The sequence below is a fragment of the Aegilops tauschii genome, chromosome 6 (genome assembly GCF_002575655.3).
Source record: "Aegilops tauschii subsp. strangulata cultivar AL8/78 chromosome 6, Aet v6.0, whole genome shotgun sequence".
Taxonomy (NCBI): Eukaryota; Viridiplantae; Streptophyta; class Magnoliopsida; order Poales; family Poaceae; genus Aegilops; species Aegilops tauschii.
In genome coordinates this window covers 103640878-103657501 of record NC_053040.3, presented here as the reverse complement: position 1 = coordinate 103657501, position 16624 = coordinate 103640878, and the positions used below count along the sequence as shown (strand labels likewise).

Here is a 16624-nt window from a genome sequence, read left to right as displayed (position 1 = left end):
TGGCAGAATTTAAAATTTTACAATGCATAAACAGTAAATCACATGGCACTATCATTGATATTATAATTAATAACTTGCATGCAAATATTCATTTAGGTGCTTAGAACATTAGCACTCGACAGAATCAAGAATGGCAAACTGCTAGAGCTAGCATTAGCTAAATTTTTCGCCCTAGATACATCTGCCCAGTTGACTCTACGACATGAACCTCAACTTATATTTATTAGTGGGAGTAGAGGGACCTCATTGCCATGGGTGTTGCTGGAGAAGCTTTTTTTTTTGCGGGGTGTCGCTGGAGAAGCTAAAGAGCTGCTCCTATCCAGGACATTGATGAACACACGAACAACATTAGGACATGACCATAAAATAATGGTGTTGGAGGAGCTGGTGGAGATAAAATACTGATGCTACGATGTAGAGGATTGAGAGAGAAAAAAGAAAGGATGAGGGATATGAAGTGCAGTATTGCTACGACTCTACGTCAACATTTTTTTGGAAAAGAAGCTCTGTATGTTCATGGATGAGTTCTAGCTAGCTATGCACATGAACCGAATGCATGAACTAGAGAAGGAGGATGAGCAGAATGCATGAACTGGAGGAGGAGGATGAGTAAAGGAGAAGCTGCTGGATCGAGAAAGGATGGGAGAAAATACACAAGGTGGTGCAGGCTGCCCATTAACTCTTCTAAAACAATAATGTGGGATCAGTACAATTATTGTGTGATGGGTATGCATACTTATTGTGTGGTGGGGCATTCACACTTATTGATGTGCCATACATTGACTATGCAACATTGATATACACTACCAAGAAATCAATATACATGACTTGTTGTACAAATACTGCACTGATCTATGCGCAGCGAACGGATGAGATACCATCCTCGCGTGGCCGCATGTCCACCCGTGATTTATCGTACTAATCCCACATTATTGTTTTAGAAGAGTTAATGGGCAGCCTGCACCACCTTGTGTATTTTCTCCCATCCTTTCTCGATCTAGCAGCTTCTCCTTTAGTCATCCTCCTCCTCCAGTTCATGCATTCTGCTCATTCTCCTTCTCTAGTTCATGCATTCGGTTCATGTGCATAGCTAGCTAGAACTCATCCATGAACATACAGAGCTTCTTTTCCAAAAAATGTAGATGTAGAGTCGTACCAATACTGCACTTCATATCCCTCATCCTTTCTTTTTTCTCTCTCAATCCTCTACATCGTAGCATCGGTATTTTATCTCCATCAGCTCCTCCAACAAAATTATTTTATGGTCATGTCCTAATGTTGTTCGTGTTTTCATCAATGTCCTGGATAGGAGCAGCTCTTTAGCTTCTCCAGCGACACCGCGCAAAAAAAAAGCTTCTCCAGCAACACCCATGGCAATGAGGTCCCTCTACTCCCACTAATCAATATAAGTTGAGGTTCATGTCGTAGAGTCAACTGGGCAGATGTATCTAGGGCGAAAAATTTAGCTAATGCTAGCTCTAGCAGTTTGCCATTCTTGATTCTGTCGAGTGCTAATGTTCTAAGCGCCTAAATGAATATTTGCATGCAAGTTATTAATTATAATATCAATGATAGTGTCGTGTGATTTACTGTTTATGCATTGTAAAATTTTAAATTCTGCCACAAATTATAAGCAAAACATGTGTGCCCTCTAAGCCATACGTGCCGGCCACACTCAGGAGGGAACATTAATACATCCTTATCATGCATGATCAATGCCTGGCCGAATCCAAATGCACCATTAATTGAACGTGTCCCATACATCTAAATTGATGGCATCCAAGACCTGGACAACGGTCACATGTTGAGGGTCAAGAAGCTGGTGAACATATGAAGCTAGTGTTCTGTCCTGACATTGTCAAACAGGAAAAAACAGTATGAGCGAGTGCATGTTGTATGGATAGCAAATGATACCCTACATGGGTTCTAAAAAATTGACAACCTAGATGAATCAACATTGTCAAAGCATGTGTAATACTGCAGCATTAACATGAATGCATGTCTCTGATGAATTGATATAACACTACAACTCCGTTATACACACACAAAATGAACTTGGGCAAAAACAACCCACAAGAAAAACGGCAGGCCACACTTGTTAACTGACATTCAAGGCGTGCAGGTTAGAGACAGAGACACGTTTAAATGCCTACCAGCAATGGACTACCAGAAAAAGCTATATACATACGAATTTAAAGCTTCTTGGCCCACTCCTGGCACGTATACATCAGTGTATTCTTGCTCATTATTGAATATCACTCACCGTATTGAAAAACTGCCTATATTAATTAGTAATCATGATGTGCATGCAGATGGCCAGGATTTCGCTTGCCATCATGTCCCAAAAATTCATGTCCGGGATCAGTACAATTATTGTGTGATGGGGTATGCATACTTATTGTGTGGTGGGGCATTCACACTTATTGATGTGTCATACATTGACTATGCAACATTGATACACACCGCCAAGAAATCAATATACATGACTTGTTGTACAAATACTGCACTGATCTATGCGCAACGAACGGATGAGATACCATCCTCGCGTGGCCGCATGTCCACCCGTGATTTATCGGACCATACAATAGCTGACCTAGTACGTTGACTTTCTTGCCCCATAGCTGCACAATAGCACGGTCATAACATGGATGCAAGCGCATATTTGGACTGTGGTTATGCATATAGTCTCCGCCTCTTATCTCGTAGGAGGTAGTTATTCTTACAAGGGTGAGCAGGAAGCATGGATCTATGCGTTGTGATTCTCCTATTCTGTGTCTTCCACTTAAGAAAAAAGGTTTTCCCCGCTTTATATTATAAAGCTACGAACCAAGCATCCAACACAGCAGTACAGAGTACAGACAAGTCGTAAAGTCATGCTAGGGGCACAGCGAGACAAGCCCCAAACAAAGCTAAAAAAGCTAATCCGGCTCGGGAGGTGGTGGCGGTGGTGGCGGTGGAGGGGCAGAAGCCAACACCGAAGAACGAAGACCCGCAATGATGTTGTCGATGACGTCTCGGTCGCGCCGCTTGCTAAGCGGTCTCCAAAGCTGTAAGAAGCCACACATTTTATAGATTGCATCAGTCACACGGCGAGGAATCACGCGCTCAATGACTAGTTTATTACGGGTACACTAGAGGGTCCATGTCAGGGTACCCAAAGCTACCCAAGTGGGAGGGCGACTAGCGCCGGGGAGTCTAAGGACCTCCCCAAACAAGTCCGGGAGGTTGTCGTGGCACGAATTGCCGCCAACCACCTCCCGAAAGCAGCTCCAGAGGAACTGCGCTACAGGGCACCGGAAGAAGATATGGTTACAGTCTTCCAGTACCAAACAAATGGGGCAGAGGCCATCCCCAGGGCCATTGCGTTTTCGGACCTCCGTGCCCGAAAGGAGGCGGCCTCGGACCCATTGCCAGATAAATATGCGGATTTTTAAGGGGAGTTTGATCTCCCAAAGTACCGATAGTTCCACCGGGCCAGGGGTAGGAACAATCGCCTGGTAAAGGGATCTCGTCGAGAATCGACCACTTGGCTCGAGATGCCAAGACAACGAGTCGGGCTCCAGGGAGGGGGAGTGAAGGGCAATACACTCAAGCAATTCATCCCATTGCTCGAGCTCCACCACCCCGAAGGTACGACGGAAGGCAGTAGCGCCCAGGTCAGCTAAAGCCACCGCTACCGATAGCTGAGGGCGGACACAGATCGAGAATAACGCATAAAAGCGTTCAACGAAGGGACGGGTCCCGGCCCATCTATCCAGCCAAAATAGGGTGCCGGAACCGGTGCCCACTTTAATGGAGGTCCCAATGCGCAATACCGGCATCAGACGGATCACCGATTGCCAGAATTGGGACCCTCCAGATCTAGGGGCGAAGGCCAGCGGTTGCTCGCGGAGGTACTTTGCCCGGATAATCTCAAGCCAGAGGCCGTCCTCATCGGTCTGAATCCACCAAAGCCATTTAGAGAGGAGGGCAATATTCATCCGCTTGGAAGAAATGACCCCAAGGCCTCCTTGGTCTTTAGGCTTACAGATCTCAGACCACTTCACCATGTGGTACTTCTGTTTATTGTTCTCTCCAGCCCAGAAGAATCTAGAGAGGAGTTTGGTGACCTCATGATATAGGGATTCATGTAGACTATAGAATCCCATGACGAAGCGATTGGCAATTCGCTGAGCTTCCGCCTGAGAGTATCCAAGGACCATCACCTCACTTTTGGCGAAGTTAATCGTGAGGCCCGACATCTCCTGAAAGCAGAGGAGGAGGAACTTGAGGTTCTGGATGTCCTCGTCCGATCCTTCCACCATCATAATGGTGTCATCTGCATATTGGAGGTGGGTTAGACCTCTATTGGCCACAAGATGGGGGCAAATCCCCCTGATGTGGCCGGCACGTTTGGCCAAGTCTAGAATCGAAGCCAGGGCATCGACCACAAGATTGAAAAGAAAAGAGGAGATCGGGTCACCCTGCCGTACTCCTTGGCCCGTCATGAAGTAGGGCCCAATCTCCCCATTAATGTTCACCACAGTACGACCGCTCGTTACTAACTGCATCACCCGGGCAACCCAGTGGGAGTCGAATCCATGCTTGAGCAACACCTCCCGAAGGAAGGACCAATGAATGGTGTCGTATGCTTTATGGAAGTCAATCTTGAGGAACACCGCGCGAAGGCGCTTGCTCTTGACCTCATGGATGACCTCGTGAAGGACGAGGATCCCATCCATAATATACATGTCTTTCGTGAAGGCCGACTGGTTCGGGTGGTGGATCCGGGGGCGATTAGGGCCGCCCTAGTGGCGTACCCCTTCGCCAAAATTCGGAATATCACATTGAGGACTGTGATAGGGCGGAACTGCCTAATGTCCGCAGCTCCCGGCACCTTGGGAATCAGGGAGATGATCCCATAGTTAAGCAGGGACATGTCTAATGTCCCCCTAGAGAACTCAAGGAACAGGTCAAGGATGATCTCCTTGACCATCGGCCAGAAAGCCTGGAAAAAACGCACCGGCAATCCATCGGGGCCTGGGGCCGAGGCCGGGTTCATGGCTTTGACAAAAGCCTCCACCTCCGCGGCATCAAATGGGGCGAGCAGGGCCACATTCTCGTCCGGGAAGATTTGTTGGTCAGGCGACCAAATATGGTCGGCAAGGGCGATACCACCCCAAGGGCGCCCTGCAAATAACGACTTGTAGAAGTCGTCGACTAGCAAGCGGATATCCTGAGGATCTTGAAACAGCTGACCTCCTTCCCATAAGAGGGGAATGGAGCATCGTCGCCTACGGCCATTCGTGATGGCCTGGAAGTAAGCTGTGTTGGCATCACCAAACAACACCCAATTTATAGCCTCGCTGGCGCCAAAATTCCTCCTCCTTGGAATAGATCTCCATGAGAGAATCTTCCAGATTGTATCTATGAGCCCACTCCTCCGCAGAGATCCCAGAAATGTCTGTGTGGAGGTCCAGGGCCTGAATTTCCTCGAGGAGGGAAGCCTTCTGGATCTGAAGGTCCCTCCCAATCTGCGTCTTCCACTTGATCCATGGCCAGCCTGATGACCTAGGTGCGTTACATTCAATTCTTGCAGCTTCTTGTGTTCAGAAAGCAGTTGCAGTGATAATATCTGTTTACATGATTGTGTAAGAGGCAAATTGATCCACTCCACAGAACCATACTTGAGCATCATGTGTGTGGGAACTCTTTGAGAAAGCTATGATTCTGCAAGGGTTATTTTGACTTGTAATTCGTTTTGCAGGTTTCATAAGCATCGATTGTGGCATCCCGGTGAACTCCTCCTACCAAGATCCCAGCTCAAAGATAATATATGTCTCAGACTATGGATACGTCACCTCAGGAGAAAACTGCAACATCTCCTCAGTTTACATCAAGCCTTCACAGGCAAAGCGCAACCTCAATGTCCGGTTCTTTCAGCATGGAGCACGCAATTGCTACACCCTGAGGTCCTTGGTGGCAGGAAACAAGTACTTCGTCCGTGCGCTTTTTTACTACGGAAACTATGATGGCCTTAACAAACTTCCTATCTTTGATCTGTACATGGGGCCAAACTACTGGCATGAAGATAATATCAGTGTTGTAGGAGCAGTCAAATGGATTGACATCATAGTTGTCGCTCCTGCTGACTACCTGCATGTTTGTCTGGTGAACAAAGGGATGGGAACTCCATTTATTTCTGGGTTGGATCTGAGGCCACTGAGGATTACTATTTACCCAGGGGTAAATGCAAGTCAATCTCTGGTGCTGATTAGCTCCAATCGGTTCAATTTAGGGTCCACGGACAATCGCATAATGAGGTTTGTTTGGTCCTTTAGGTCATTGTTATCTAAAACAAGTTCAACAAACCAAATCAATGGTTGTCTACCATTTAGCCTAGGTGACTGTGCATATTGTAGATTTAATGTCAATAAACATAAAAGTGAAGAACAAAAACACATTGTGACGCCCCCGATTCAATCGTACACTAATCATACACGCAAATGTGTACGATCAAGATCAGGGACTCACGGGAAGATATCACAACACAACTCTGGACACAAATTAAAAATAATACAAGCTTTATATTACAAGCCAGGGGCCTCGAGGGCTCGAATACATAAGCTCGAAAACACAAGAGTCAGCGGAAGCAACAATATCTGAGTACAGACATGAGTTAAACAAGTTTGCCTTAACAAGGCTAGCACAAAAGCATCTACGATCGAAAAGGCAAGGCCTCCTGCCTCGGAGCCTCCTAACTACTCCTGGTCGTCGGCGGTCTTCACGTAGTAGTAGGCATCGACGGTGGCATCTGGCTCCTGGGCTCCGACATCTGATTGCATCAATCGGAAAGAAGAAGAAAGGGGGGAAAGGGGGAGCAAAGCAACCGTGGGTACTCATCCAAAGTACTCGCAAGCAAGGATCTACACAACATATGCATCGTTATCAATGAAATGGGCTGTATATGTGGACTGGGCTGCAGAAATGCCAGAATAAGAGGGGGAGAAGCTAGTCCTATCGAAGACTAGCATCTTCTGGAAACCACCATCTTGCAGCAATAGGAGTGGGTAGAGTAGCATAAAGTAAAGTAGTAGTAGTGTTATCAACCTTGGCCAGAGATCCTTTCTCGACTCCCTGCGAGAAAGCAATCCCAGAGCCATACTATCCATTTCTCATATCCATGTCTCATCTCAAGTATCCAGTTCTAGTTGTATCGATCGGGATACAACTCCAAGTGTCTGTTACCGTAGGACAGGCTATCGATAGATGTTTTTCTTCCCTGCAGGGGTGCACCAACTTACCCACCACGCTCGATTAACTCCGGCCGGACACACTTTCCTGGGTCATGCCCGGCCTCGGCCAAACAATACACCGCAACCCGACCTAGGCTTAATAGAGAGGTCAACACGCCGGACTAAACCTATGCCCCCAGGGGTCATGGGCCATCACCCCGGGAACTCCTGCACATTGCGAACGCGGCCGGTGAGCAGACCTAGCTACCTCCTTTAAAAAGGCAGGTGCTTACCAGTCCAACCCGGCACGCGCCGCTCAGTCGCAGACGTCTATTAAACTTCGGCTGATGCATACAACGCAGAACGCCCATACTATGCCCACGTGATGGTTAGTGCTATCAGGCCAGAGGCCCCTCGGATCAAATATTCAAATCGTAGTGGATTAGGAGCACGCGGTAACAAGCAGAGACTCACGAAAGATGTGACCCCGTTGCCCCGTCTCGAGGACTTGCGGCAAGGGCTAGGAATGCCCGGCCACGCCTCGTAATTATCTCGCGGGCACCCTCCAGGTCAACCCGACTCCTCATCACTCGCAAATATGCTCGCGCGGGTACCCCTCAGGGCCGGCCCGTCTTTAGTAACATGGTTCAGTGTAAAGTCATAGTAACCATAGTAACCGTGTGTCTTACACCAAGGGGAAAACCTGAGGAATCACCCTTGACGGATTCCACTCGATGTAATCATCAAGGTGAACGTAAGAGGAACCACCCCCGAGGTTCACACTTGAGGGGTTGCATGACAGAGTCATATCGGAAGTGGTTAAGGAGGAAATCACCCTCGATGACCACGACCGAATAGCTACTCTACAGGGTTAACATCAGAAGTGCTGATAAGGTCTCACCCTCGGCACTCGATAGTAACCTAGTAGTGCCGAGCAACTAAGGGGAAAGTGATGTGCGGTGCCGGGGCCTGGTCTTCGATCCCGTTGATCGGGTCTTCGATGATGAAGCAGGGGTAACAAGGACAAGGTGGGGGTCTCTGATGGATCACTAACCAACCTATACTAAGCAGTTTAGGATAAGCAGGTAGGTAACAATAAGCAGGTTACAAAAGCAGGCTATGCATCAGAATAGGAGCAAACAATTACAGTAGCAAAATCTAATGCAAGCATGAGAGAAAGGAAATGGGCGATATCGGGATGATCAAAGGGGGGGCTTGCCTGGTTGCTCAGGCGAGAAGGAGGGGTCATCGGTGACGTAGTCGATCACAGGGGCATCAGCAGCGGTCTCGGGGTCTATCGGAGAAGGAGATGGGGAAGAAGCTGTAAATATAAGGCACACAGATGCATGACCTGACAATAAGCAGCATTAGGCGTGTTCTAACGTAGTACTACGCGATACCGGCGAAGGGGGTAACATCAGGGAATGTTTTCCCGAAGTTTGGCATATTCGGACAGACGAAACAGAGGTGAAAGGTTGCATGTTCGCTACGCTAGGGGCATGTGGCGGACGAACGGACCGTGTATTCGAATTCGTCGGATTTTTCTGAGCAACTTTCATGTAGAAAACATTTTCATCCGAGCTACGGAATATTTTATATGATTTTCAAAGATTTAAAAAATATTCTAGGAATATCTTTAATTCATAAAAGGAATTATGATGTCAGCCTGACGTCATCATGACATTAGCAGTTAACAAAGCGTTGACTGGTCAAACTAACATGCGGGTCCCAATTGTCAACGACCTAACTTAATGAACAGGGTTAACTTAATTAATTAGCTAATTAGGCTAATTATAAGCAAGGTTAATTAAGTTAATTAATTACATAATTACTTAATTTTATATATTAAAATTATTATTTTTTTAAACTTTCTTTTAAAACTCTTTTTTTCACAACAGGGAGCGTGGGGCCCCTAGGTAGTGGCCCAGAGCCACCGGGCGTCTATCGGGCGCGTGCGCCCGTCGGGGCTTAACCCGGGGCGCAGCAGACGGAGCCCCGGGGCGCCGGACCTAGGCGTCGGCCGACCGGGGCCGCGGCGGGACACGCGCGGGCGGCAAGGGGGAGGCGCCGGGGCGGCGAGCGGGGCTGCAAGGGCGTGGGCGAGCAGGCCGCGGGCGTGGGTGGCGGCGGCGGCCACAGGCTGTAGCGGCGGTGATGGAGCAGAGCAGCAACAAGCAGCGGGGCGGTACGGCGAGGCTAGGCAGTGCAGCGCGGGTGGAGTGGTGATAGGAGAGGCGAGGCGAGTGTGGGCGTGCGGCATCGCGCGCGAGTGGGAGGTGGGTCGCGAGCGGCCGCGGGATTGGTCGGGCACCACCGGCGGCGGCGACAGCGGGCGTCAGATGCCCTGGCCGGGGTGCACGGGACGGCCAGAGGGCTCGCGGAAGTGCAGCCATGGCGCGGTGGTGCCCGCAAGGAGCACGATCCGGGCGCGGGAGCAGCAAGGGGCGATGGGGCGAGTAGCGGACAGGCAACCGGCAATGTGGGGCCGAAGCGGCGGCAGGCGGTGTGCGCGGCAGTAGGTAGAGCAAACCGCAGCGCAGCAATAGCAGTAGGCGGGGCGAGCGCGGCTCGTGTGCGAGGCAGGCCGCGGCGCGACAGTAGAAGCAGCAACGCAACGGCATCAGCAAGTAGAGCCGCGGCGGCAACGCGGCAGCAGCAAGCAGAAGCAACGGCGGCGTACTGCGTTTATGCACGGAAAGAGGAACAGGGAGGGGTGTCCAGTGCAGGGAGTGGGCTGGATGGGCCGGCTTGGGTGGATTAGGCCTAGGGGATAGGGGGCTTTCTCTTTTTCCCTTTTGCCTTTTCTTTTAATCTTTTCTTTTTACAGAAAAAATGCTATGCAATATTTGAGCTGCCAAAAGGAGTTCTGTAAAATGTGGGACTTGGCCAAATAAATACATTACAATATTTGGCACCTGCCACAAAAAGTTTGGGAGGAGTTTGAATTGATTTGGATTTTTCACAAATGGAAAAGCATTTAAAATGCTGATTTGGAACTGCTTTAATTCCCAGGGGAATTTAGCTATCTCAAATGATGTTGAATCACTCATGACATTTAGTTAGTGAATATTTGCAACCCAGCGAACATTTTTGTTTTACTATTTGGAGAATTAATTTATTTGACTTTATGTTAAAATTGAATTTGAATTGGTGTTGAATCAAAGTGAGATTAGCAACAGTAACAGAGATGATGTGGCATCATTAGTAGGGGATTACTGTAGCTTGATTATCCGGGCGTTACAAATCTCCTCCACTACAAGAAATCTCGTCCCGAGATTTAAGAGGTGGAGTAAGGGGAAGCTATAAGGACGAATGTCTGAAAGGATCAGCATCCGGTAGTTATCTCAAGGAAGGAGATTTTAGAAGCACCTAGACGTATCGAGAGTGCTATACGGAGATTCAACAAGTTTTAACCAGGTAGGCATCCAGCTGATGCCTAAAATAGGTGATGAAGGGGTTCAGAGTATCGGGAATAGATCATCTCTCGGACGGTGGCTCGTGACAACACACAAAGCCAAGAGCAAATGATACTTCCGAATAAAGGATATACAGGAGAGTCAGGTTCCGATCCTGTGGAACTGTGGGTTATGAGCCCACCATGTGGGTTAAAAGTAGAAAGGGGCCGATAGCAAGGCATGTCAGATGATAGACTGTTAGTTATGTTGTCAACAACGTTGGTACCAAGGGCGAGGGACGAAGAGAACCATTTACCTGCTCGTTGAACGAGGCGGACCAATAGGCAAAGTTCTCGTCCATCGGTGGCTACCAAAATGTCATCAACAATAGTAACAAGGTCTTACTGATAGAGTTCGTACATCGAGGTGTTTACGTAAGCAGGGAATTATCACTGCTCAGATATGTTAGGTTACAAGAAAGGTTAAACAAACCAATGGAAAGGAAAAATATGATTATCGAATCAAACACAAGTATTTGGAGTATATCCTTCACAAGAACAAGCAGAACAGGATATACAAGAAAGGGCAGCAAGTAGATAACCACTTTGGTAAAGGGGGCGAGGAAATTCATGACGTTACCCATACAACAGTGTTTGGATAGGTGATCAAGAAACATTTAAGATTGCGCCTCCAATGTTCTTAATGATGTTCGGAGTACCACAGCCATGCTTCGGGATAGCATTGACATGGTCATGAGGTAAAGATCGGACCTTGGGAACACAAAGGATCCATCAGGAATTTCTAGAACATCTCATGCAATTTTATCAGGGAAAAGATGAGGAGGTGGCCGATGGGTTCAGCATCAATCCATCGACATGTCAAAAAGGATGTATTTCCAAAATTATATGAACAAGTGTGTGTTGGGGGGAGGCAAGAATGTTGTCGATGTTAACACCAACCATCGAGGGGCAAGGATGGTATTTCTCATCAGGAATTCGATTGATATCCTAAAAGAGCTCAGAATGTTGATGATGATCACGACACATTTGTCGAGAGATATCATGAAGATGTAATCAGTCGGCGATGACATCAAGTCAAAGGAATGATGAAGTGAAGGGTTATTGGAACCACGGGTAAGACACAAACCCGAAATCAAGCTTGTTGTTCAAGGCGAAATGATATGACGAGGAAGATCGACGTAGGCTTAGCTCATCATCGAAAATTGTGCTCCGGGAAGAAGGACCAGGTAACACAGTTAAAAGTTACCACGGTAAGGATATAGCCGATCAGGCTAGGAATGACTTGAAGGATTATTAAACTCGTAAGCAACAAAAATTACTTGGAGTTATAGAATCGGAGTGTGGAATCAATTCACGTATCGGCGTTCTCGAGTGACTAACAACTCAAAACCCGGGGAAATCTGAAATCGATGAGAAGCAATACCAGACAAAGACTCGTAGGAAGCAACATGGTTCTTTGTTATTCTCGAGATACCAGAGGGTAATACTCGATGGAAGATCAAAATAGAGATTGCGAAGATGCATTTATCTACAGAAGACAAGTGCTTTAACTTGTCCGAGAAATGAAATCAAAGGGGAATAATCATGGTCAGAACCACGGTTGCAAAGGATCAAATCCTAGATATAAGATGATCTTATACCAAGGGGATAATTAATTTTAAGAGAAGCTTCCATGATAAGATCTACATCGTATCCATGGGCATGAACACAAAGTTCAAGGTCGACTCCCACTTCTTCAATGCATATCATTTCATTTACTTCTTGTTGGAGATCGTTGCAGAAATTAAAAAAATTCTACGCATCACCAAGAACAATCTATGGAGTCTTCTAGCAACGAGAGGGAAAAGAGTGCATCTACATACCCTTGTAGATCGCGAGCGGAAGCGTTCAAGTGAACGGGGTTGATGGAGTCGTACTCGTCGTGATCCAAATCACCGATGACCGAGCGCCGAACGGACGGCACCTCCGCGTTCAACACACGTACGGTTGGGGAAGACGTCTCCTCCTTCTTGATCCAGCAAGGGGGAGGGAGAGGTTGATGGAGATCCAGCAGCACGACGGCGTGGTGGTGGAAGCAGCGGGGATCTCGGCAGGGCTTCGCCAAGCTCAGCGAGAGGGAGAGGTGTCACGGGAGGGAGAGGGAGGCGCCAGGGGCTTGGATGCGGCTGCCCTCCCTCCCCCCTCTTTATATAGGGCCCCTGGGGGGCGCCGGCCCTAGGAGATCCAATCTCCAAGGGGGGGCGGCGGCCAAGGGGGTGGCTTGCCCACAAGCCAAGTGGGGCGCCCCCCACCCCTAGGGTTTCCAACCCTAGGCGCAGGGGGAGGCCCAAGGGGGGCGCACCAGCCCACCAGGGGCGGGTTCCCCTCGCACTTCAGCCCATGGGGCCCTCCGGGATAGGTGGCCCCACCCGGTGGACCCCCCGAGACCCTTCCGGTGGACCCGGTACAATACCGGTGACCCCCGAAACTTTCCCGGTGGCCGAAACTGGACTTCCTATATACAATTCTTCACCTCCGGACCATTCTGGAACTCCTTGTGACGTCCAGGATCTCATCCGGGACTCCGAACGACTTTCAGATTTCCGCATACTAATATCTCTACAACCCTAGCATCACCGAACCTTAAGTGTGTAGACCCTACGGGTTCGGGAGACATACAGACATGACCGAGACGACTCTCCGATCAATAACCAACAGCGGGATCTGGATACCCATGTTGGCTCCCACATGTTCCACGATGATCTCATCGGATGAACCACGATGTCGAGGATTCAATCAATCCCGTATACAATTCCCTTTGTCAATCGGTACGTTACTTGCCCGAGATTCGATCGTCGGTATCCCAATACCTTGTTCAATCTCGTTACCGGCAAGTCACTTTACTCGTACCGTAATGCATGATCCCGTGACCAAACACTTTGTCACATTGAGCTCATTATGATGATGCATTACCGAGTGGGCCCAGAGATACCTCTCCGTCATACGGAGTGACAAATCCCAGTCTCGATTCGTGCCAACCCAACAGACACTTTCGGAGATACCCGTAGTGCACCTTTATAGCCACCCAGTTACGTTGTGACGTTTCGCACACCCAAAGCACTCCTATGGTATCCGGGAGTTTCACAATCTCATGGTCTAAGGAAATGATACTTGACATTTGGAAAAGCTCTAGCAAACGAACTACACGATCTTGTGCTATGTTTAGGATTGGGACTTGTCCATCACATCATTCTCCTAATGATGTGATCCCGTTATCAATGACATCCAATGTCCATAGTCAGGAAACCATGACTATCTGTTGATCAACGAGCTAGTCAACTAGAGGCTCACTAGGGACATGTTGTGGTCTATGTATTCACACAAGAGAACGGGGTTGATGGAGTCGTACTCGTTACCGGCAAGTCTCTTTACTCGTTCCGTAACACATCATCCCGTGATCAACTCCTTGGTCACATTGTGAACATTATGATGATGTCCTACCGAGTGGGCCCAGACCTCTCCGTTTACACGGAGTGACAAATCCCAGTCTCGATTCGTGCCAACCCAACAGACACTTTCGGAGATACCTGTAGTGCACCTTTATAGCCACCCAGTTACGTTGTGACGTTTGGTACACCCAAAGCATTCCTACGGTATCCGGGAGTTGCACATGCTCTAAGGAAATGATACTTGACATTAGAAAAGCTCTTAGCAAACGAACTACACGATCTTGTGCTAGGCTTAGGATTGGGTCTTGTCCATCACATCATTCTCCTAATGATGTGATCCCGTTATCAACGACATCCAATGTTCATGGTCAGGAAACCGTAACCATCTATTGATCAACGAGCTAGTCAACTAGAGGCTTACTAGGGACATGGTGTTGTCTATGTATCCACACATGTATCTGAGTTTCCTATCAATACAATTCTAGCATGGATAATAAACGATTATCATGAACAAGGAAATATAATAATAACCAATTTATTATTGCCTCTAGGGCATATTTCCAACAGTCTCCCACTTGCACTAGAGTCAATAATCTAGTTCACATCACCATGTGATTAACACTCACAGGTCACATCACCATGTGACCAACATCCAAAGAGTTTACTAGAGTCAACAATCTAGTTCACATCACTATGCGATTAACACTCAATGAGTTCTAGTTTGATCATGTTATGCTTGTGAGAGAGGTTATTAGTCAACGGGTCTGAACCTTTCAGATCCGTGTGTGCTTTACGAATATCTATGTCATCTTGTGGATGCTACCACGCGCTACTTGGAGCCATTTCAAATAACTGCTCTACTATACGAATCCGGTTTACTACTCAGAGTCATCTGGATTAGTGTCAAAGTTCGCATCGACGTAACCCTTTACGACAAACTCCTTTTCACCTCCATAATCGAGAAAATTCCTTAGTCCACTAGATACTAAGGATAAGTTCGACCGCTGTCATGTGATCCATTCCCGGATCACTATTGTACCCCTTGACCAACTCATGGCAAGGCACACTTCATGTGCGGTACACAGCATAGCATACTGTAGAGCCTACGTCTAAAGCATAGGGGACGACCTTCGTCCTTTCTCTCTCTTCTGCTGTGGTCAGGTCTTGAGTCTTACTCAATACTCACACCTTGTAACACAGCCAAGAACCCCTTCTTTGCTGATCTATTTTGAACTCTTTCAAAATCATGTCAAGGTGTGCGTTCTTTGAAAGTATCATCAGACGTCTTGATCTATCTCTATAGATCTTGATGCCCAATATGTAAGCAGCTTTATCCAGGTCTTCCTTTGAAAAACTCCTTTCAAACAACCCTTTATGCTTTCCAGAAATTCTACATCATTTCGGATCAACAATATGTCATTCACATATACTTATCAGAAATGTTGTAGCGCTCCCACTCACTTTATTGTAAATACAAGTTTCTAACAAACTTTGTATAAACCCGAAAACTTTGATCACTCCATCAAAGCGTATATTCTGACTCCGAGATGCTTGCTCTAGTCCATGGAAGGATCGCTGCAGCGAGCATACCTTTTAGCATCCTTAGGATCGACAAAACCTTTCTGATTGTATCACATACAACCTTTCCTTACGAAAACTGGTAAGGAAACTTGTTTTGACATCCATCTGCCAGATTTCATAAATGCAGCTAATGCTAACATGATTCCGACGGACTTAAGCATCGCTACGGATGAGAAAATCTCATCGTAGTCAACTCCTTGAACTTGTGAAAATTCTCTTTGCCACAAGTCGAGCTTCATAGACGGTAACATTACCGTCCATGTCCGTCTTCTTCTTAAAGATCCATTTATCTCAATGGCTTGCCGATCATCGGGCAAATTCACCAAAGTCCATGCTTTGTTCTGATACATGGATCCTATCTCGGATTTCATGGCTTCTAACCATTTGTTGGAATATGGGCCCACCATCACTTCTCCATAGCTCGTAGGTTCAGTATTGTCTAACAACATGATATCTAAGACAGGATTACCGTACCACTCAGGAGTAGTACATATCCTTGTCGACCTACGAGGTTTGGTAGTGACTTGATCTGAAGTTTCTTGATCACTATCATAAGCTTCCACTTCAATTGGTGTAGGTGCCACAGGAACAACTTCCTGTGCCCTGCAACACACTAGTTGAAGTGACGGTTCAATAACCTTATCAAGTCTCCACCATCCTCCCACTCAATTCTTTCGAGAGAAACTTTTCCTCGAGAAAGGACTCGTTTCTAGAAGCAATTACTTTTGCTTCCAGATCTGAAATAGGAGGTATACCCAAGTGTTTTGGGTATTCTATGAAGATGCATTTATCCGCTTTGGGTTCGAGCTTATCAGGCTGAAACTTTTTCACATAAGCGTTGCAGCTCCAAACTTTTAAGAAACGACAGCTTAGGTTTCTCTAAACCATAGTTCATACGGTGTCGTCTCAACGGAATTGCGTGGTGCCCTATTTAAAGTGAATGCGGTTGTCTCTAATGCCTAACCCATAAACGATAGTTGTAATTA

The 16624-nt window shown here is 47.3% G+C and overlaps 1 protein-coding gene across 1 annotated transcript; it reads right to left on the bottom strand.

The window, feature by feature from the left end:
* Positions 1-3030: 3030 nt before the first annotated feature.
* LOC141025859 (uncharacterized) lies at positions 3031-4730 on the bottom strand. Its single transcript, XM_073501789.1, has 3 exons — positions 3816-4730; positions 3587-3683; positions 3031-3047 (listed from the first exon to the last, which is right to left on the bottom strand). The coding sequence occupies exons 1-3, from the start codon at positions 4728-4730 to the stop codon at positions 3031-3033; spliced, it is 1029 nt and encodes a 342-aa protein (XP_073357890.1).
* Between the last annotated feature and the right edge of the window lie 11894 nt (positions 4731-16624).